Source organism: Drosophila tropicalis, unplaced genomic scaffold (genome assembly GCF_018151085.1).
Source record: "Drosophila tropicalis isolate 14030-0801.00 unplaced genomic scaffold, ASM1815108v1 contig_158, whole genome shotgun sequence".
Classification (NCBI taxonomy): Eukaryota; Metazoa; Arthropoda; class Insecta; order Diptera; family Drosophilidae; genus Drosophila; species Drosophila tropicalis.
This window is the reverse complement of record NW_027172602.1, coordinates 4,704,073-4,728,185: the sequence shown is the minus strand read 5'-3', so window position 1 is coordinate 4,728,185 and position 24,113 is coordinate 4,704,073. Positions and strand designations below refer to the sequence as shown.

The 24,113-nt window shown below is 38.1% G+C and overlaps 2 protein-coding genes across 4 annotated transcripts; one reads left to right on the top strand and one right to left on the bottom strand.

Moving 5' to 3' along the window:
• Positions 1-74: 74 nt before the first annotated feature.
• Tsf1 (Transferrin 1) lies at positions 75-2,405 on the bottom strand. Its single transcript, XM_068302769.1, has 5 exons — positions 2,247-2,405; positions 1,926-2,168; positions 748-1,843; positions 302-686; positions 75-234 (listed from the first exon to the last, which is right to left on the bottom strand). Exons 1-5 carry the CDS (start codon positions 2,329-2,331, stop codon positions 133-135), a joined length of 1,911 nt encoding a protein of 636 aa, XP_068158870.1. The 5' UTR covers positions 2,332-2,405; the 3' UTR covers positions 75-132.
• Positions 2,406-5,977: 3,572 nt separating this feature from the next.
• On the top strand, positions 5,978-23,616 carry LOC137586577 (mucin-22). 3 transcript variants are annotated; one of them, XM_068302667.1, is made up of 6 exons: positions 5,978-6,023; positions 15,676-15,896; positions 20,085-21,703; positions 21,765-21,917; positions 21,985-22,680; positions 22,748-23,616. In XM_068302667.1, the coding sequence occupies exons 2-6, from the start codon at positions 15,883-15,885 to the stop codon at positions 22,990-22,992; spliced, it is 2,727 nt and encodes a 908-aa protein (XP_068158768.1). In that variant the 5' UTR covers positions 5,978-6,023; positions 15,676-15,882; the 3' UTR covers positions 22,993-23,616. The 3 variants fall into 3 exon arrangements, with proteins under 3 accessions (XP_068158768.1, XP_068158766.1, XP_068158767.1); XM_068302665.1 differs by lacking the exon at positions 5,978-6,023 and adding an exon at positions 15,039-15,139; XM_068302666.1 differs by lacking the exon at positions 5,978-6,023 and adding an exon at positions 15,051-15,074.
• Positions 23,617-24,113: the final 497 nt, after the last annotated feature.

Genomic DNA, 24,113 nt, shown 5'->3' with positions numbered 1-24,113 from the left:
CACAAATAGACCTTTATAAACTATAGACGGCTTAAGGTCTTAGTTTAGTTAATTAATTAAATAGACATCAAATATTTTAGCATTTTTAAAAACGTTTAATTGACTTGAATGCTTAAAAATCAACGAAAATGTTTACTGTTTGGCAATTTTATTGCCATCACATTGGAGCTCACTGTAGATCTCTTCGTTCTGATAATCGCCCCTCAATTGAGTAACTAGCTGAATGCCATTGTCCTAGAAATAGAAGTTATGCAGTTGAGCAACGACGATATCATCGTGGGGAATGGGTGGGGGGACTTACATTGAATAAAACATTCTTGGCATCCTTGTGGTAATCGCCAAAGAGGGCGAAAACATCGACCAATTTGCCTCTGGCGCCAAATTTATCCGAAATCAGTGAGAACAAGTGCTTGACAGTGTCATGCTCCACGGGCGTGGTATCAGACTGAACGAAAATGGCGCGTGGCAGCTGAACCTCAACATTGCACGTACGATAATCGGTGACGGGACGACGCTCCAGGGTGGGGCACACCAATTGCCAGTCCTTATGCTGTTCCAAATCCTTGGCTGGAACAACAAGTAGTTGTTGTTCGGTACTGGCCACATTCTTACACCAATCTAAGCCACGTCTTTTGTTCAGCAGAGCAGCCGACAGACGGGAACGTTCGTTATTCGCATCGTAATTGCTGTGGGAATGGAAACCAATCAATGTCTGGCAACATTTTGTGATCGTTTTTGGCCACTTACATTGGGGCTTTTTGTAGAGCTTCACGATTGAGAGATGGTGGGGCGACAGCTACATAAACATCCTGCTCATCCAGTTGCTCATAGACGAGGGGCACAAGTTTATTCTCACGTGCATCGGCATAACCCTTGGCTGGCACGATAACTAAATCAGCGTTTTTGGCCTTCAAGGCCTCAATGCAGTCGGTGGACTGGACGCACTCGAGCTCGGGACGGGCATCGCGGGCATAGGCGGCCTGATGGAGGGCCTGACATTTGGCAAACTCTTCATCGTTCTGCACACACAAACGCAACTTGCGTATGGCACTGCCATCACGCTCTATCACATCCTTGTAGCCAGCACGCTCTAGATAAACTTTTGGATCGATGGCCTCCTTTTTGCTGTGATACACAGCATTTGGTTGAATGAGCAAATGGGCGGCTGCCTCATGATTCTGGGCATGCAAGCCATTCTCAAAGAAACGCTCCAAACGATTCTGCAGCTGATGGAGCTGTTCATTATTGTGGACGGCCTGCTCGTTTGAAATGTAACCGCTCCAAGGGCGCTGGGCCCAGGAGCAGGCGGGTCCGGTTATGGGCCGACGAGTGCCATCCTCACAGAGATACTCAAAGTTATCGGGATTGCCCTCGGCAGGTGTTTCGGGTGAACTGGAACCGGGCAAAGCGAAATACTTCTTAATGAACTGCACCTTGGTGAAGGCCACTTCACCCTGACCCTTATCTAGACATCTAATTGCACCATCATAGCCACTAAACTTGTCCGGGTAATTGCATTGCGATGGCTTCTCGCACAGAGCACACAGATTTGAGTATTTCTTCTTCAGCAAACGATCCGTTTCGGGATGAGCCGAATAGTTGCCCACAAGGCAGGATTGCGAAAAGAATTCCGAAAGGGATTTCAATTCACGTTCCGTGGCCGATATTTGAGGATCAGCTGAGACCTTAAGGACATGGGTGTTCTTCAGTTTGGTAATGGGAATTTTGTAGCCAACATTGCGACCGAAGCCGGTATGACAGGATTTGGCACCGCGCAACTGTTGCAAATTGTGTATGGGTGAGTCCTTCTTAACCATAATGATGCCCTCATAACGGAATTCGGCTAAAAGATAATATTATTGGTGTCTCCTTGCACTATTTTCTCCTTGACTCCCTCTCTCTCTCTCTCTGTCTATCTCTCTTACCATTCTTATCCTGTTGAGTGCGAATTTCAGAAATCACACGATAGTCCTCATTCTTACGATGATAGGCCATATACATATCCTCGGGCTCAGTGGCCAATACATCGGCCTTGCGCTGCTCAATCATCTCCAGACAATCGACACGATCCCGTCCAGCCACACACTCCATACGTATGCCAGCCTCCGAGGGATCGGCCAACAGTTGTTGGCATTCCTTGAAATAGATTTGAGGCACACACAGTCGATCTAGAAAAGAATACATTCGTTCCATATACATATGTAGATGTCTTGTCTATAGGCTTTAATCCTTGTAATCCATCTTACAAATGGGTTCCTCCGCCTGGCTAGACTGCACCACCAGCACCACCAGCAGGGCAATTGCTGCCATTATCCACGAATGCATCGCCATAGTTGTAGCTGCTCAACTGTGACTCTCCCCAATGCCGGCCGGCGTTTTTATACCCATCTCTCATATATTCTCATTTTTTTTTTATTTCTTCCCCGGATTCCCTTCTATTTTTTTTTTTTTTCGTTTACTTTTGTTTTTTTTTTTTTTCTGCTTTTGCTGTTGTTTTGATTGTCAGGTCGATCTTTCAATTAAGCGACAGCAGCAAAAACGAAAACAAAAACACAACAGGCGAGACGAGAGAAAGAACTGAGCAAAAAGAGAAGACTTTCGACTGGTTCTAGAAATCTATAACTACATATGTATGTATGTATGTTTATATGTTTGTAGTAGGCGAGACTCAGTCTCGAAATGCTCTACTCTTGAGCTTGGGCTTAGTGATCGAATCGAACGATCAAGCCAAAAAAGGGATCATCAATAAGCCATGATGTATATATTTATATATGGTCAATATATATTTAACCTTTCAGATCAGTTGTCATTAACAGCCGATTAGCAGAAAACACAATCAGCAGTTAATGCAACATTGTCTGTGGTTCAATATGTATATATATATAATCCGAAAGTATTCAGTTTTCGGACGATCATATTATATAGAATGTTAAAACATTTAGATATAGAGGATTTTCTATTCCTTTTTTATCTTTTATATAATCCTATTTGAATTTTGTTCAAAATTTTAAATCAATCGATCACCCAGTATTAAGTATATGTATATAGAAACCCACCTGACTTGGAGATAATGCTCTCTAATGATAAGATTCTCAGAAATTCATATATATTTTTTTACTCTACTTATTATCAACAAGATTATATGGATTTCGAGAGACAGCAATTTGTTCTGTTTCCAGGAATAGTTTCAAGTGAGACTTTTCTTTTAGCATTAATTAGACTTGAAACATTACGTAATTAGGCAAGAGTATAGAAACAGCGACTTTGAAATCTATATATGTTATCCGAACCCTCGATTTTAAGTGAAATCCCCCAAATGATTAGCTAGGGGAATTTCCTCAAAATGACCTTATTTTAATTAGCTGATAATAATGCTTTCAAATCAATGCACTACCAAAGATAAAGCATGCTAAATCTGCTGATGTGTCAGAATATATATTCAAAAAAATATTTATATAGAAGATATAGATGTATATATACATAAATTTATGGCACACGTATAGAGAATAATAAACAGTTTCATTAAACTCGATCGGGCTTCAAGTCACAGACAAAAAAAAAGGGGGAAAGAAAAAAACAAAAAGCCCCAACAACTTAATAGATATATATACCTTTATATAGTAAATGGATTATGTATGTATCAGATCAAGTATATATATCTAAACACACCCACCAGCAGTGTATAAACTTTTGTCATCTTGTTTGCCGGCGACTTTTCCACAGAATTCTATTAAGGCTCATTTATAATAGCCTCAACGCTTGCATTTTAAATTGATCGCTTTGAGTTGCCTTGTGGTTAGGTTGTGGGTGGTGGAGAGGTTAGCTCGGTAGTTCCCCCCCATAAGGTGCAATTTGTGGACACACACACGCACACACAATGTCTCTCTCTCTCTCTATTCCTGTCTGTGTACACTCTGCTATCAAAAACGGGTTTTGACTTCTTGGCAAATGATAGCAAAACAAAAATGAAAAAAAATTAAAGACTAAAGAAGTGATTTATTAGGTTTAGAGAGAGGAAGGGATATGTAAAAATAAAATTATTTCTGGGTGGGACATCAAGTACCTATTAAGCTAGAACCCTTTGACCGGTAATATGAAACTGGTTATGTAGGCAAAGGGAGAAACAACTATTGACTTGAGGGCTTATTCAGTTTAGGTTCAAGTGGAGGGGCAAGAGCTCTGATTAGACTAGAAATAAGAAGACTCATAAACACTTGATCAAGCCACAAATGCTAGCAAATTGGATTAATATCAACCAACTATACTGCAACTATACTGTCCTTTTGCTAATGGTCACCTCAGACGGTTGCGGTTGCGGTCTGTATTAAGGGATCATGGCTTTCTTTCTTTTCCGGTATATAGGACACGTTTTTGTACTACTATAACTGCCATGAGAAGGATTGATCAAAGAGATATTTTTAGAGGACACTTTTAATTAAGGTTTGGGTCATTCTTTCACTAACAAGGCAAATACCCAAGATGATAACTCCCAATATAGTTGAACGATATGCCAATGGAAAGAGCTTTATCTTCATATTTAAGCATATATCGCCAGTCAAATCGAGTTATATGTGCTATGTCCCTATGGACACATTGTTTCTTTGACTATCTATGCTCAAAATCTTTTTCTATATTGTCATTGCAAACAACTGTGCGACCAAAAGCTTTCACAAACAAAAAAAAAAAAAAAAAACAGATGGCGGAAAGAAAGCGAAAAACAAACACCAGGGGCAGCACAGTGCGAAAGCTCTATAGAGCGGGAAACTTCAAATATCGAAGCGAATTTAAAATATTGAAGCGAATTTCAGAATAGACATAAACAAGACTGCATTTTATGAATTCTTTCAAGTTTTTACATATTTACTTGCAATTTTTTCTATATTTTCTAAGACTCGTTGGTAGACTTTAAAAGCATCTTACTTAACAAAATATCTCACTACATATCTATGTATGTGTTTGTATATATTTTCACATTGCATAATTTAGTTGCAAACTTAAAAATGCAAATAGAAAGGCTTAACTTGGCTTTTACTTGGGAACTGAGTGATCATAAGCTCACAGAGCGGTAAGATGGCCTTACATTCTAAATCAAACTCCATTTAAGCGGAAGTCAACCAACTAATATCACTTCTAGGCAACTGTGATTCATATTTTCATATTAAATGCCTCTGTGACTCATATTGTGACAATCAAATGATCATGATCCAAGATATAGTCGACATCGGGAGCTGTTGCATGCCTTTTTATTTACTTATTTTTTATTTCTTTTACCCTCAATGCTTTTTGGTTTCCTTGCTCAACTTGCAACTGCTGCAATAAGAAAAAGCCATGCGTAAATGGTTTGGTAACGAAGTATGGAATACCCTCTATGTAAAGGGAATACTTTAGCAACAAATGTTTTCAATTTATAAGAGTTTTATAGTCTAAAGCAGTCTTTTCTATATGCTTTGGATTTTCATGGTTTTAAAAATGTCTAACATAGCCAGATTATAAAAACGTTATTTGTGAGGTAAGACGAGCAGAAATAGAAACCGCAATGGTGAGGGGAATAAACAAAAAAAAAAAAAATATATATGTATATATATGTATATACTCGTTTCTTTGTAGGTATTGAAGTAACAGAGCCGCAATAACAAATGCAACAAGCTACAATTACAAAATCAACAATTCTGGTCTCGACGTCGACTAAGACCAACACTGGGGATGGCGTCGGCGATGGCGACGTGTGCAACATTTGGCCAGGCGGCAGTCAACCAAGTCCCAGTTCCAGAGTGCCATTTCATGCCACACTGCTCCCACACACACACACACATACACAAAGGCATCCAGGGCCAACACAATCCCCAATCCCTGCCTGCATTGTCTTTTTTTTTTTTTGTAAGTTTTCGTTGGTATTTTTTTTGTTTTTGGTTTTTGGGTTTTCTGTTGTCAGTTTTTTTTTTTTCGAAATTCGAAACATTAACGAAAAGTCTGTTGAGGTAATTGGACGCGTTCAAGAAAGCGCTGCGGTGCGTGTGAAGAGTGTGAGTGGGAGTGAGAGGAGAAGAAGGAAAAGGAGAAGGAGACAGAATATGGGGACATGTTGGTGACTTTTGGATGTGCACAAGGAGAAAGAGGAAGGCTCAAAAAAGAAAAAAATTAATAAAAGTGAAATAAAACTAAACAGACAAAAAAAACACAAAGCATATTGACTAAAGACACAAAATAATATGCTTTCAATTTGTTTTTATATATTTATTATTTTTTATCTACAACATTGAAATGGTTTTTTTTTTTTTGGGCCAAATCGGTGAAATGGCGGCCAAAAGTAAAGTGAAGTGTTTTTTTTTTTGTGTTGAATTTTGTTTGTTTGTTTTTTTAGTTTTGTTTGCTTGTCGATTTATAGTTATTTATTTATGAATTAATGGAAATTGTATGGTTATTGTTAATGCTAAATGGCCATTTACCATAGTTTTTGGGGTTTAAATATTAAATTTTATATTCGGAGAGGCCAGCGAAAGGGTGTTATGTAATTTTTAAACTTGGCATATATCTTTTGATATTTGAAATATTTTATTATTTTTATATCTAGACAAAAATTACGTGTTATACATTTTATTGTGTTGTGTTTGTTCAAAAAAACAGATACATAATGTTATATATCTATCCCCTTTAAAGATTCACTACTTAGGGGACCTCTCAGATCCCTCAGACTTCCCTCTTCAGAAAGGGATCCAGATCCATTCATGATTTCTAATGGAGATTCAAATGTTTCATCATCATAAGTAGAACTGGAATCGACTATCGATAGACAATTAATTCGATTAATTAATGTAGTTCATTTCGACTGGAAATCCTTGTGATTAACAATTTTCGATAATTAGGCAAAATAGATATTGATTAACACCAAATAAACATACCTAGTTTAATGGTAGTCGATGATTATACTTTATAAAAGGTCGAAACATCAAACATTTTAGCTATGATACTGAAAGTTGTATCTCTCTCTCTCTCTCTTTCCACATGATCAGGATTGAAGATTATAGAAATCGGAAGAATTATCAAATAAGAATCGATTCACTGACTATTCTTTTACCTCTGATACATATTAAATATGATAGTAATATTTAGTTTTGGGTGTGAATTTAGTTACAATTCCGCCTTTTACAGTTATGATTCACGTATGTATGTGTGTATATGAAGCACACACACCTTCTGGATATAATAATTCCGGCTTTTGATTGATTATTCGATATTTTCATATAACCTTTTTATTGTTTCATATCTTTGTCCTTGCTGCAGCTCTTTCTCTTGTTGTCTAGGCAAAATTTGCAACATTTTCTTGTTAGCTTTTTTTTTGTCTTTTTTTTTTTTTTTTGCAAGTCAATTGTTCAATCGAATGAAAGTCGTTTTTGTTTGTTGTTACTACTATTCGTGATGTTGTTATTGTTGTGTTTGTTGTTATTGTGGCTGATCAACAAGTTTTCTAAATCATTTCAAGTTACTAGGCAGACAGACGAACAATTTGTACCAAGAGATCAGGCTAGGCCAGGCCAGGCCAATTTCAATTGGCCTTGCCTCGCCTCAACGGCACCAGAAAAACGCAGCAACAATTCAAGGCTAATTGTCTTTTGTTGCTGTTGCTGTTGCTCTTTCATTGTTGATTGTGGAAAAACAGAGATGAGGAAACCGACTGACTGACTTATAGTTTCTAACTAACTATGACTGAGATTTTCCCATTTCTTTCTTTGGAGGAAATAAATGTAAGACTCTAAAAATGGCAAAGACTGGACTCAAAAATGTTGGAATTGACTTACACAAACAAACAGCAAAAAAAAAAAAAGGAAAAAAGTGTACGAACTTTTCGTTTTAAGCTCAAGAAAGAAAAAAAAAACTAGTCTTTCTTTCCCTCTCTTTTTGTCTGGCAGACTTTTTTGACAGTCTATCTCTGTTTAGCTATCAATATCTACAATCAATCAATCAATATGCCATTGAAATTATGCAGTCGTCGCAAAGCCAACATTTATTGATTATTAAAATATATTTTTGAGATCAAGTTTTTCATATGGCTAATAGTTTTTGACCCAGTTTTGAATGCAACTCTTAGGCTATACCCTGTTTAATGGGGTATATGCAGTTTTTGTTGAAGACAATGACAATGAATGACAATAAGTCCAAGTAGTACATACTAATGTAGGATCTGTTATTTAAACAGACTACAGCTGAAATTACGCCCTTTCAAATCAGAAACCAAATCTGATTAATCCTTTGTAATCCTTATCATAATTATAATCTTTATAAAACTTTTCTAAAGGGTACGAAAACATTCGATCTAGAGCCAAAGATCGTTGGCCCTCTCATTGATATTTATTACAAAATTGAGGCAAAACAAAAAAAAAAACGGTTTAACTTGAAATTGAGTCACAGCGAGCCACAGTTACATAAAATGGCATTAAAAACGATTCAGAAAAAAAGCGAAAGAAAAAAAAACACAGAGAAGCCAATTTGAGGCTATAGTATGCTGATCTGGCCAAGCAGCAGCAGCAAAAAAAAAAAAAAAAAAAAAAAAAAAAAACCAAGAAAAGAGAAGAAAAAAAAAAAAATGTGAACCAACCGAAAAGCAAACCTGAAGTCATTTGGCATTTGCATACAGGTGGAAGCAACAGCAACAACGATCAACTGTAAAAGGTGAACAACATTTTTCCCCCACTTCACAAAACTTTTCTTTGGGTTTCTTTTGATACACTTACCAGAAGAGGGAGGGGGAAAAAAGGTATATGCATTGCATGGAGCAGGCATAATTAAGTCACTTCTAATTAAGACATTTTCCCCCCATGCCTTGTCTAGACCTATTCGGTATCAAACAAATGATTTGGCTTCACTTTTCAATTTGATTTGAATTAATATCAAACAGCATAATATGGGAATAGCATCTTGATTCCTTATCGCCTAAATGGCATATTCTAAGGAAATTCATGTTTTTCTCTGGTTCTCATTGGGAATTTCCTTAATCTACTGTATGAGTGTAAGAAATTTCTAAGAATTTCTATTAACGCACAAAATTAAATCATTTTTCAAGGGTATAACAGATTTGTGTATATTCTTTTATGTTATTGTTGTTATTGTTGTTGCTTGATGGCATTTAACACTTTGACATTATTGCTCAAGTTAAATTGATCATTGATCACCTAACCACAAGAGAAAACAAAACAAAAAAAAAAAAATATATGTATATAAAAAATACCAAAGCCAAAAACCAAAAAAAAAAAAAAAAAAACCAAAATGTGGGGAGTGAAAAAAAACTTCCCCGACAACAGCTTCATTAAGTCAAATTATTTGCTATTTTGCATTAAACAACAACAACAACAAATTGTTTAACGCTTGTCGTCGCCGGTTAGTTGTTGTTGTTGTTGTTGATTTTTTGATTATTTTTGGTCTATCTTTTATAGCCCGGATTTTAATGGCCAGATCGGCTCTTGGCGCTTGCCGCTTGTCGCATGTCGACTTACCAATCTCAAGGCCAGACAAAACCTTCAACTTATGGCTAACTAACTAGTTGAACTAGATTCCAGCGATCTAGAATTGATGATGCCGATGAGAGTGAGTAAGCCGTGCTCATGTTCGTGATCTACTTGTCAACACCTACACATGGGACGATCGGCGATCGATTGGATAGATTTTGTATTTCTTTTTTTTTTTTGGTTTTCTGTTTTCGGTTTTCGGTTACTTGTTTCTATAGGATGTTTGTGACCGATAGTTCCGGTTACGGTGAACAGAAAATGAATCTGAAACTAGGAGAGTTTGAAACATTGTTTGATGGGCATCGAATACGAAAATATATGTATATATATTTACATGATTGTTGTTTTTTATGTTTTGGATTTTGTTTTTTTTGCTGACGTAAGGTGAAAAATGATTAGTTAGGCATGTCAGTTGCATACATAGGTGACCAGAAAACGTGATGAGTGCTGATTGATAATGAAAGAAAGTGCAAGAAAAAGCGAGGGAGAAAGAGAGAGTAAGAGTGCGGGTAAAGGAGACAGGGGAGAGAGAAAGGTTGGTGGGGAAATTGGGGGCCACATTTAATTGCAATGAAAGTTGAACGTTAATACTGAACCGTTAAAAACTATAAGGCAATTAGAGGGATAAACCCGAAAAACACACACACACACAGACAGACACACATACACACACATTTTTTTTAACACTATGAACAATTATCGAATTTTTGCAAATGATATAATTTGAGTTTCGCAGCAATACGAAAAGTAAAAGAGAAATCATCATTTAAACCATCCAAAATCAATAACCAAATACAATTATTTCTTATTGAAAAGTCTAAAAACAAAATCGGTTTTTACTATATAATATTATAATACAGTTGACATTGAATATTATTGTGTATACATTGTTTTCCATTGATATATGCAGATACATATGTATTTATAAACCAATTCATTCGTTGCGTTGTCATGCATCTGCCAGGACTTAAATCTTTAAAAACTCTGGCCGGTTAATGAGACAAACAAATTTCTAGAATTGTTCTAACATAAAACTGATTACTTGACAAATATTCCAAGTCACAGTAAGCAAATTAATCTTATAATATGTATATAGATCTATATAGATTGTTAAGACAAATCGGCTCGGCTTTCCTATTGCGGTCATAAATAATTAGGCGGTTTTTGAATTGTGGAATAGACTTTCATATTTCATCTTTGAAAGGAGAATCTTTTCATTTCCTTTAAATGCCATGAGACTACAAAGTAAAGTGTATTTAGCCAAGACCTTTAACTTGGGTATTTCTATTAATTTATTTAATGTGATCCTCGTGCTATCGTTTGCCCACTTCATATATTTATATACTTTGATTTCTTGTGTGGGATATAAACAGCCTATATTGCTATATATAAGTATTTTGTTGGTATTTATGTATGTCTAGACACTTCCTACTATGTAGATTTAGATGTTTGTTTTTTTTTTTTTATGTGATTTGTGATCATGATAAGCTGCACTTTAAAGTGCTTGAAATAAACGCCATTATGGCCGTTGTTGATGCTGTTGATGTCGATGAGGAGCTACTTGAAATTCGCATTGCCATTTTCGATTTAATTATGCATGCACTACTACTACTACTACTTCGAATCGAGGCAAAAACAAAGATATACATAATTGAAATGCCAAAAAAAAAAAAAGAAGCAGAATGCTATATAAAAAAAAAAAAAACTTCATGCCGGAAACCATTGGAAGGTCGCATAAAACGAACGACAAATTGGCCAAGTGAATCATTTAATTGCAGCCTACGTGGAATCCATCATCAACCACAGCAAGAATATACTTATAATTGCTGTAAGGCGAGTGTATTACCGTGTATTGTCATCGTGATTCTCACAAATTGATGCGAAGGTTTGCTTTTTGAGTTGCACACGCACACACACACACATACACATACACACACATCAATTGCTGTAGTACATTGAACCCTATCAATCGAATGAGGAGGCACTCCTCAAGAAGAACCACGCACGCACACACATTGAGAAAAAGTCATCAGTTTTATATGGAAAAAAAAAAGGTTAATAATAAAAAGAAGAGAAAACATAAGAAAACCATTAAAAATATGTTCATTAAGCCAAAACGCTGAAGAACTAAAGACAAAGAGACAATAATCTAGAAGGTACAGACGAACCTCAGATACTACGTGCCCCGATTATGCGAGTGAATTATCCAGAAGTTAAGTATTTAGAAGGTAGATGGAGGAAGCTACACTTGAAAAAATCATTCAATTCGATTTATTCAAATGTTTTGAATGGTAAGTCAACGATCATCATGATGATCATTTTTGATGACAATAAATCAATCAATAAGAATGATTCGTCTGAGTAAAAGGCGTAATTTCTTTTTTTTTTTTTCAAGTGTAGAGGTAGAAGGAGCTTATTTAAATGACAGGAGATGTAGTGTAGTCTTAGTGTGTGTGTGTGTGTTTGTAAAATTTTTGAGTGTTTATAAGTTGGCTTTTTGGTTGGTTTTCGGGTATTTCCTGATTGCTTTTGGTCCCCCTCTTAACCAAGCTAACAGACACAACACACACTCACAACTCTTGCATAATAATTGACAGTTATAAATTTTACTTGTCTTGCCCAGGGAGTGGCAAGGAGTAAAGAGGACAGAAAGAAAGAGAGAGAGAGAGGCAGAGAGAGAGAGAGAGAGGGAGAAAGAGATACCAGCTTGTTTGGGGAATGGGCAATAAGAGGTAACGGTTACTTACCCCTCTCCCTATCGACCATAATTTTCTTAATTCTTTTGGCTCTTGTCCAGTAATGTGACAATAAGTGTGGGTGAAGGGGAGAGGTCGCTAAATGGCCGCCGCCCTCTATAAAGTTCACGTAACCTGAGTTTGACTTAAAGTCTGGCTTTGGCCTCAGCGCCTACGTGTGTATTACACTCTCCGTCTGTGTGTGTGTGTGTGTGTGTGTGAGCTTGGAGTGGCTCTTAACTCTTTTTGGTTTCGGCAAAACGCCAAACCCAACAACAATTCCAATCGACTTGCAGCGCATTAACATTCCAACTTGGCCACTCCTGTATTTTACTTCTTCTTCTTCTTTGTCGTCGTCTTCTCTTCTTCTTCTTCTTCTTCTTGCACACTTGAGATGTGTTGAATAACAGTTGTTGTTAATTTTTATCAGTTTACTTTGTTTTTTTATTTTTTAGCTTTTGCTTTTATTACACAAATTTTGTTTTGCATTTTCAAGTAGCTTTTGATCTCGATTTTGCCAAATGGAACAATATCACATGCGAAAGGTGTACAAAATTGCCAATAAATTTGCTAGCAACTCTATATCGATCTATAGATGAATTTTATACCAACACATTTATAAAATTTTCAACCAATAACTACATAGGTATAACACAATTGACCCATTTTCCCAAGCCCAATGAAAATATATTAGTAGATATCCTGAAAAAAAAAGCATTAAAGTTGCTTTGCTTATTAAATGTCGATGACAACTCTAATATCCATTTGGTAAGTAAATTTCAATGGGCAACAATCCATGTAACAGGAAGTTTCTATGGAGTTCAAAAGTCCTACGTCCTAGTACTCCTAAAAGATCACATTGTATCGGACTTACCAGAGACTACATACTTGATTTTTACTATTAAGGCTGGCAACTCTGATGCCTTTTTGTGCAATTAACATTTATGCAACCGGTCAAACGAAACATTAACAAAAACCAATGCATATTATTCACTTGCAATCAGTGATAATCATCATTATCATTATTATCATTAACTTCTGTCCTTGGCCACGCCCTCTGGCATTAACACCACTTGATCGGGGAGTTTTTTTTTTTTTTTTTTTTTTTTTTTTTATGTAGTTTCTTTTAGTTCTTCTTCTGTCTTTTGTTTTATTTTTATAATGACCTCGTCGGCTTGTCATTCCAACATCCTGGAAACCCCAAATGGTTTTTTTTTTTTTTTTTGTTGTTTGCGGTTGTCTTGTTACTGGGATTGGTAACTTGATCACAAAATGACCTCGACATAACTTGAGTCACTTTTTGCCAACGTTTTTTCTGTTTTTGCACATGATGTTCCGTGGCCATATCAAATCATGGTAGAATCAAGCAGCTGGATGAGATGGATCCAAGGCCGTCAACATTCCCAAATTACATGTTGCACAAAGGGTTTGCAGGATTTTCGCTTCCCGGTTCGCTAAACTTCCAACATATGCCCATTTTCTCCTTCATACATGTGCATATGTGTGTATTTGTGGGCAATAATAATTTGTGCAAATATTTTCTTTACACATCTAAATGAGATATGTTGCGAATTGCAAATATTTACCACTTTGCACTTCAACTAAGCTTATCGTTCAATGCTAATTAAAAACAAAACGATTGATCAATCGTTAACAGCAATTTTAGTTACGGGATGCACACAGAGCAGAAGGCCATAGAGATTCCAGTAGTTAATTAACTTAAATGCAGAGTAGGCAATGAAATCGGAATACACAACGTACACAGAAAGACAAATTCATTCTATGTTTTAATTAGAAACTAAAGCCTTGAATGGTTCTTAACACTTGACATAATAAATCAAAGCAATTTCTGAAGACTTAAACAAAAGTTTTTCTTGTGCTCTGAAGTTGGTCCATTGTCAGTTTAAATTGCCTTTAATTTTAGGTAGCTCATGCTACTAGTCTAATTGGCTTATGATATATTAACGGATATTTTCTTTTTAGTAGCCGTAAGCAAATAAGAAGAAGAAAAAGCAGAAGCTAAAAATTGCATAAATAAGCAAATGAACCAACGGTTAATCAATAAGCTGAAAGATTGGATAATATCATAAAGGTGAGAGGAAAAGAAATACATGCACACACACACACACACACGGTGCACATACAGAAAGAGATTTAGGGGGAGAGGCGAGTGTGATGATGATTTTTTTGAGATAAGTTGCGTGCCCTGCTAATTGCAGCCAAAGCGCGTCCAATGCGGCGTATGTGTAATGCGCCGACGACGACGACGACAACGTCAACAACGAAGAAACGGCCTTGAGACCAGCTGCTAACCAGTTTCGACTTATGAAATAACCTCAGAGATATGTGGAGAGCAAAATAGAAAGAGATAGACATAACTAGAGAGAGAGAGAGAGAGAGAGAGAGAGAGGAGAGCGACAAAGAGGTAGAGAGAGATGATTGCAGGAGTCGAATCTGATCGCCTGTAGAGAGAATGCCAAAATGCAAGTGAATGTCGTTTATCGAAGAAGCCTGAAAACTAGTGCAGTTTTTTTTTTTTTTTTCTTAAGGTGAACTTCCTCGTACGCCATTGAAAATAGTCAACGAACAGGCGAACAGACGAACAAGTGTGATCTATGTACGTGTGTGTGTGTGTGTGTCTGTGTGCGTGCCTTATAGCCATCTCATTCGCTTGCTCTGGTTAATGGCATCGGGGCAATGTAGCGTCGTTCCACTTGGCGTTGACTGCGCAGCCGCAATGTGCGCGAACTGCAAACGGTTTTCGATGGTCGAAGCGTTCATCATTTTGCCATTTCACGTTCAGCTGGCAGCGAAATCGAAAGTGACTGCTCCGTAGGCTGTAAGGCAAACAAAAAATCAACAATTCCTCTAAGAAACAAATCACAAAATAAAAGAAAACCTATGGTACACCTATATCCACATATATATATCGAGATATATACATGTATATATATATTAGCTACTACTTTGACAATTCCTTTTAAAGTGTTTTTTTGGTGTTTTTTAGTTTAAGTTAAATAAACAAAAGAAAAAGAAAATCAAAGTGCCAAAAATATATAAATATTTTTTTAAATTTTTTTTTTTGGTTTTTTTTTATTTGTAAAATTTGGCTAATACACGGGCACACACTCACTCACACACACACACACATACACATCTACATCTATGTAATTGATAAAAAAAAAAAAAATCAAAGATAAAAAGTGAAAAGTGAAAGTGCAACTCAAAAAAAAAAAAAATACAACAAAAATAAAGCCAAACGATGGTGAAGCAAAAGCCAAATGCCACTTCAATGTTTAAACAAATCGAAAAAAGTGCATTGCAAAATCAATTTATTTGTCTTTTTTTTCTTAAGATATTCACTTTTTTTTTTTGCTTTCTTCTTCTGTCTTTCTCACCCATCTCCCTTTTTCTCTCTCTCTCTCTCTCCCTCTTAATAGTTTAAAGCCTGTAAACATTTGACTTTCAAAAGTGCAAATAAATCAACAATAACAGCAACACAACAAAAAAAAAGTTAAAAATAAATAAATTATAACGAAAAAACGCCGCAAACAAAAAAAAAATAACCAGACACAACAACAATAACCAACAACTTCAACCGCTGTAGGAGCCACAAAAAACACAAACCACAACAACAAACAGCAAATATGCTACTAAAAAGGTAAGTTAACTAATTGACCCCCAAAAATAGACTATAAAACATGAAAAAGGCTTCAACTTGCAGGCAAATGCAAGAGAATTGCAAGGATCAATCCAGATTCTCCTATCTCCTTAATTGTCACATTTAATTTATCAATTTCAATTCTACTTTTGACCAAATGGGTCAAGCCACTTTATGGTTTACAACTTTTTGGCCCATTTCAGCTTGATTCTAAATACAATTTCATAAGGTTGAACGATTCTCAAAGTTTAGATTTGAAGGCAAGACAAAATGATTCAAGCAAAAGAAATTATTTATTCATCAAAAACATTCTTATATATTAAATTTGGTATCCATTTAGTTAGTTTTGGTTTAGTAGTGGCTAACGTGGTTCAAAAACCAAAGCTAATTAGAGTAGTAATAATTTTGTAATTATACAATTTATAGATATATGTATGTATTATGGCCACTAAACAGTTCATGGTCATAAAAGGATAAATGAATGATTCATTTTTGTTTAAAGGTTTTCCATTTGAAACTTGGCCAAATATTGGTCGCGATTTGTTGACTGCATAATGAGCAGAAATAATGTTAACTAGTTAATTGCAAATCAAAAACTTTAGTTTTTTTTTTGGGGCCAAAACCATCTTAACTAATATGAATTTGGCATGCAGATTTGTTGGTTGACTAGCCTTGGTCAACGGGTTTTTTGTTTTTTTTTTTTTTTTTTTTTGTGCTGGGTTTGGTTTGAGTTTGGGTTTGGTTAGTTAGTGGTTGGTGCTAGACAGTGTCAGTCAGTCAATCAGTCAGTTAGTCAGTTAATATGCATGAAATATGCTTTGATGTATGATCAAGGCGTGGCAATGAACACACACACACACACATGCACACGCACACTAATTTACACACTTACTACTTACTTGCATGTAGTTTTCTATGGGTTTTTTTTTTTCATTTTATGTAAAAGGTCAAACAATTCTGTTTGAATGAGATGCCGAGGGAAACCGAAAGGTCAAATAGCAGAAATACGAAAGCAACAACATTGCGTCAAGTCAACAAACCTTTTGAATATTTAGATGCATCCATTTAACAATGCAAAAAAGAGGAGAAGAAACCAAAAAAACACACATAGGTACTTTACATTTTCATTTTCATGGCTGTGGATGTTGAATGTTGAAGTTTGTTTTAGTTGGTTTGGTGCTGCTTCACTGCCTCAGCCAACGTCAATGGCCTCCTACAAATGTACATATAGATATTTGGTTGTCTGCAGTTTTAGAAACAACAAAAAAAAAAAAAAAATTAAACGCAGCTAAAGATTTTCTTCTTCCCACTCCTCTCTCTCTCTCTCTCTGTCTCGGTCTCTTGATAGCTTCTTCTGCAATGCTCTTTAAAATGAATTGCCAAATTATAATACAAATTGCCAAAGCCACACCCATCGGCCGCAACACTCCCTCCCTTTTGGGTCTTAACTTTTTCCCTCCATGCCATGTTGCATAAAGTGCAAAATGCAATCTGTCGACACAAAAGCACCGAAAGAGTTGTGGCCTTTCCAACCAAACACAATAGCGACACGATGATGCCGAGATGCTGGCGTTGATGATGATGATGATGATGATGACGAGACTACGTCACTCATTCATTCAGTCATTTCAGTCAGTCAGTCAGCCAATCGCTCAATCGGCTAACGAAACTAACGTTCAGCGTTATAACTCCGTTAGCATTGTATACCTGTTACCTGTCGCCATATAACAATACCAACCAACCAACCAGCTAACCAACCAACCAGCCAGCCAGCCAGCCAGCTAGCCAGTCATTCAGTCATTTAATCAGTCATTCACATTCACAGCAGTTAGTTAAATTTAACTACTGCATCGCCGCCCCAGCTGACATTGCCCACCGACAGTGGGGCAAAGAAGATTTGCAATTGTATCAAAGTGTTTCCAAGCGAAAAATTCAAATCCGGTTGCTTAAAGTAAAAGTTTTTTATGATTGTTTAAACTTGTTTCAACATTTCATTGTTCGTTCTATTAATGTCAGGTGTCATTTGAACCAGGAAGTCACTTATTCGCGTCTCATCTATTTCTTCGTATGACACAATTTCTTAATCCACATATTGATATTCTTTTATGGTTCAGTTCACTTTTGTTCTCAGCTTTTGCTGTTTTATAATATTCGTCTCAACTCGTTGTTTCTTTCTCCAACCCTTAAACAATTTTCCGGTTTCTACTTGAAATCCAAATTGATAATTTTAAAAGGATGATATTTTCCCCATTTCTTTATTTTTAGCTTCCTAACTCGTAATGTATTTATTTGTTGTTATTGACGTGTTATAGTCGAAACGGTTCGATCTCTAGTGTGCCCAAATATTCATAGGACATTTTAGTGTGTACTTGGCTTACTTGAAAGCAAAGATTTTTTGTAGGTTTTGTTGAGAAAAAACAAGTATGTCACTAACCACTGTGCATATAATTAAGGAATCTTTTTGCGAACCTCATTCATAAACTTAATTGTTAGTGGGTTAATGTGGCACACAGCATACAGACATACCTATATTTTATAAATAGTTAGTCTAAGCAGACAAAAGACAATAACAACGTACAAAAAAAAATACCATAAAAATAATATAATAAATAACGAAAGAAACCCTTTCAGAAGAATTAACTTTGTAGCAATTTGCACGATGGTATTTGAAGTTTTTCTCTCTCTCTTCTTTTTGGTTTTTTTTTTTTTTTTTTGTTTTGTTTTTGTGGCAAAAATAATTATTATTTTTCTTAAAAACTTGCTAGTTTTTTTCTCTGCTTTTTGTTGTCGTCATATTTTTGGGGGCTTTTGCAATTAAAATAAGTTGAAGTTGTCTACCTTTACAATAAGGTGGCAGTCCGAAACTTGTTCGACTGAAACAGAAGAAAACAAAAAGCATATTACGAGAGGGAGAGAGGGAGATGGAAAAAAAGCGAACGGCTATGTCGTCGTCGTCGAACTGCACATAATTCAAAATGTTAAAAGTTATCGTCAAGAGCGCAATCATGTGGAGACGGGGAGACCTCTCTCCATCCTCTGCATCGTTCACCGATGAATATCGAACACCAATGGTGGGGTCTACAGGAATCGGAGGGAGGAGTAAGGGGAGATTTGTCGGGGGTGGCCCCTCTATCTATCTATCTGTAGTCACAAGTCACCTCTCTGATCTGGTCTGGTAGGTTTTACGGGCCTCGATTCCAAATCCGAATCCGAGTTCGACGAGTTCCCTACCGTGTATGTGTGTGTGTGTATGTCTGTTGAAATTGCATACCAAATCGAAATGGGTTAACATCTTTTCTTTTTCTCTCTTGTCCATAAACCGGTTGGCCATAGGTAATACCCATGTATACAAGTATATATCTTATTTGGTATATATACGATATGATATGATTCCTTTTTGGCTTAATTTCCCGAATCATCTGCAGCTGATCGATTTAGTTCATTTTTGCTGTTTGCCTTGAGCAGTATTCAGTATCAGTAATCATGGCTTTCCTCTGCCATCAGCTTTCGCCTTTGCCACCAGCTTTACTCTCTATTTCACTTTGTATCTGTTCATTGGTTCGTTTTTCATCATGCATCTTTTATAATTTTTCGTTTTTTATAATGCATTGCAATGCGGATTCGCAAAAGCCCAATGAACTATTGTTTGTTATGATTCCAAATTGCACGATCCACGATTGAGTAGACAGACAGCGGACAGACAGATCAATCCGTACGGAGGGAAAAACATGCGCAATCGTTGTCTTGTCTTGTCTGGAGCTAGTCTAAGGCGCTCTTTTTTTTATTATTTTGGTGTGGCTAATTAAATTGTGAAAGGTTTTTCATGCCAGATTAGAGACCCGACATCATCACCAGCAAATGATGCAGCAAAATGTGTGTTCAAATGTTGTTATCTTTTGACTAGCACGCGATTGGCCATCAGTTAATGTGTCTTTTTGTTTTTGTCATTGATATGGTTTAAGCCAAGGCAAAATATGAGATTTAATTGGGTTAAACATTTAGCTGAACTTAGCAATCCACCTAAGAAATCATCATAAGTTTCTGTCACTGCAGAGAGATTATAAGACAGCAAGTTTTAAGTAAAATTAGTTGGAGGCTTTTCACTCTTTCGTCCTTTAAGCCAGATTCACCTTAATTAAAGTTAACCCTTTAATTTTAGTAATTGATTTTTGTCTTTCTCTCACTTAGCTGTCTACTGGGCCTGGCCCTTTTATCGTCTGTACTTGCCGCTGAGGAGGCGCCGATAGCAACAGCTGCCAGTAATCACAAATTGGTAGAGTCGCCTGCGGCTGCACCATTTGAGACCTCTCATAAACATCCCGAAGCAGCTGCCATTCACAGTGATGAGGGTTTCCATACGGCACACAGGATTAGTGTGCGGGCGACAGATCCGGCGGATTATTCAATGAATCTGTTGCCGACCAAAGAACGGCCCGAATTGAATCCCGTGCTCAGTGCTCTGATTAATGAGGACGTGATGAAGAGCATTGAGGCCAAGCGTGCCATTGAGGAGAAAGAGTTGGCCATAGTCCGTCACGAGATCGAACAGGCAGATCTTGCCGAATTGGCCCAGAAGGAGAAGCTAAAGCAAAATCTGGCTGTCACCGAGGCTCCACTTGGCCAATTGACAACTTTGCCAACGGCGATCAAAAAGATTGATCAGCTGGGTGATGATGATGTTGTGGTCGATCCACATGATGACTTTGTCAATCAGAACTTTGCCCTCGAGGGAGCTGGCAGTGAGAACAACAAGAAATCCCGCATTGAGATCAAAAAGGGACCCAATGGCGAGGACTATGAGTACGAGTATGTCTACTACTACTACGACGATGACGATGATACTTCCCAAAATGCAGGCGCTGACGCTACACGCACTGCCGCAGCGGCTGCAGATACGCGCGGCAAGACCCGGTACACCAACATAGAGCGCAGCACTCCGGCCACTCCCAGCGAAAATAGTCTGCAGAGTGGCAAGGCCAAGGGACGTGCCTCCAGTGCAACTGCACCCAGTGAATCACCCGCCAGCGAAGACATCGAAGTCGAACGTTTACCTCACAACACACGCTTCCCCAGTCGCGGCAAGAATATCGAAGTCCCACCAACCCCCGCCCTTGATTCCCTGGAAACAGCCGCCGAACGCAAGAAGATCAGTGTTAAGCGTCCCAGTTTGGAGTTGGTCGACAGCCAGACCTTTAACACCGACGAGAAGCAGCCAAAGGGTTCGCGGGACAATGAATTAAAGCCCGTTATCCAACAGGAACAAGAGCAGGCAGCTGCCGCAGCAGCTGCAGCGGCCGCTGCTGCTGCCAAGAAGGAAGTAGGACCAACAGAAGAAGCAGCAGGTTCAACTAGCAGTGATGATGAGGCAGAACAGACTACGCCATCTATGGAGAAGGCAGCTCTTGATCTGTATGCCATCCTGACAAATGAGAATCTGAACAATGAGCAAACAACTGAAACTTCCGATTCGGATGATCTCTCGGCTACAACTCTCGTTCCGGACACTGCCAATACTGAAGATGATGGAAGTCTCACCACATTGCTAACAGATGACGAGCAGCTAGCATCCTCCACAACACCATCCACAACCACAAGCACCACGACAACCACCACAACCACAACTGAAGCACCCACCACGACAACAACAACGACAGCAGCACCATCTCTCTTTGGCGGACGACGTGGCGGACTCAATGGACTGGCTGGACGTAATCGTTTTAAATTGAACCGCGAGGGTGGAGCATCAGCTGGCACCAGCACCACAACCACTGAAACTCCAGCCACCGAAACCACAAAGACAGGCAGAAGTCAGTACCACTAATATATAGGAAAGCTCATGGCTTTAACCAATTGTTTTGTTATTTTAAGATCGCTTCTCACGCCCCTCAATTGGTGGTCGTTCTCGTCCCGGAGCCCGCACCACAGCCGCCCCAGAGGCCTCTGCCGCTCCAGCGGCCGAAGAGGAAGCTATCGCAGTCAAGGAGGTGAAACCAGTCAGCTCTGGCTTTGGACGTGGCAGACGTAAGTAGTGTAGCCTTAAAAAAAGAATAAGGGTCGAATTTAATTAAAATCGTTTATCATCTTTCAGCACGCAATCGCTTCAATCTGCGCGGATCGACGACAACCACCGAGAAGCCAGCCGAAGAGGGCGCCGCTGAGGGTTCGTCTGCAGGATCAGAAGCCGTATCTAGCACCACAGCTCGTAGCTCCCTACGTGGTCGAAATGGTCTTAGCGGTCTCCGTGGACGTAGTCGTACCACTACCACCAAAGCGCCTGCTGCTGAGGACAGTGAAGATGCCAGCAACACCAATGTTGAGGGCGAGACTGCCAAGGCAGCCGCTGCTCCAGCAGGCTCAGATGCAGTACGTCCCTCACGTTTCAATTTGCATCGTCCCGGCGGTAACCGTTTGCTGCCACGTGGCAAACTAGGACGCGCTGGTGTTAGCACCGAGGCACCCAAGGCAGAGGGAGCTCCCGAGGACTCTGCTGCCGATAGCAGCCATCACAGTGTGGTGAAGGGAGGTGAGGCGACAGAGGGCGGTGCCAGCGAAGCCGCCGAGAAGACTGAAACAGGCGATGCACCAGCTGCAACCGGACCCTCTACCGGTTTCAATCGCCTCAAGAACCGACCGCGCCTCAATACGCTCCAGCACAAGACTGATGCGGTGGCCAAGCCAAAAGCAGCGCCGCCCGCAGGCTCCGCATCGCCCGCAGTGCCACGTAAGATTAATCCCCTGTTAGCTAAGCGCCGTTTGCATTTAGGTGGCGCAACATCGACCACAGGTAAAGCCAGAAATCCATCTGTGTTCGCACAGGCCATTCACATTTTCCTTTCATCTCTTCCGCATAGAAACTCCCGCTGAGGAGGAGCAGAGTGGAGCATCTTCAGATGCTTCATCAGAGCAGCCAGCCAAGGAAGATTCAGCGGCCGCCGCTGGCGGTTCCGTGAGTTCCGATGAGTCAGGTGATAGTGCGGCCAAGGAGCACAACGATACCACGGAGGCCACAGAGACCACCACCAAGCAGGCACGCGGTTTGGGTCTGCTCGGCCAGCGTCGCCGATTGCCTCTGAGAAAGCCGGGAACCATATTGTAAGAGCGCTGGCCACCAAACGTTATCTAGCTATCGTTCTTCCTACCACTTTCCGCCCTTCTTCACCATTCTGCTTATCATCCTGTGTGTCCCATGGAAAGCAATTGCTCTTTTAGCTTCTGAGCAAAATGCTCTCGTCAGGACTAACTGCTCCTCCTATCCAATTTAGTCCGTATCATTTATACGGTTCGTTCTTCAACCATCTACCTTGTTGTGTCTCTATTTCTTTTCGTTTCTGCAAATTGCGATTAGCTTTTTAAATTTTAAAATTCATAATATTGCGATATTATTTAAGAATCTCCCGGATAAAGTCACCAAACCGAACCGAAAGAATTGAGCAAAAGTAACAATATATACTCGTAAAGCCACTTGTAGAACTTTAAGAAAATTTAAATATCGTTTGGAAAGTTTATTTTTTTTTTATAACATTCAAATTATTCGACGTGGTAGACGTTAATATTTTGTGTGTGTGTACTTATTTTGGCCACTAGCCACAACAAAAACACAAAGAGCTCAAAATCGATCAATGTCGGGACTGTAATTTTTACTACTACCTATATGGTATAGCAGATACATTAACTTTTATTTTTATATAATATAAATATATATATATAAACAACTACTATATATTTTTTTTGACAAAACGACTTTTAATTATGTACTTTTAAAAGAAAAACAAGCAACAACAAAACGAAAAACGATCAAAAAACAACAAAACAAAGCAAAAAAAAAAAAATTAAAAACAAAAATAAAATGAAAAAAATCAAACAAAACACAAAGTAAAAATAAAATAAAAATTAAAAAAAAAAAAAAACAGTTTTTGTTTATTAATTAATGGATTTATTAAGCTCAGATATTTTACAATTTGTGGAAATGAAGGGCAAAAGATTTCAAAGTGACTGATAAATTTAAAAAAAACTCGAGCTAAGCTTATCGCCCTTAGAAAACAAAATAACTTTGTTTCCGATTTTAAAAAGTCTCTAATTTCTAATAACTATTTCACTGCCCAGTCAAAGCTATATGAAATCTCAACAAAATATAATAATTTCATAAGTATTAAGAACATTATTATTCAATATTATGTTACGCAATGCGAGAAAGATACACATTTTGCTTGTACTAAC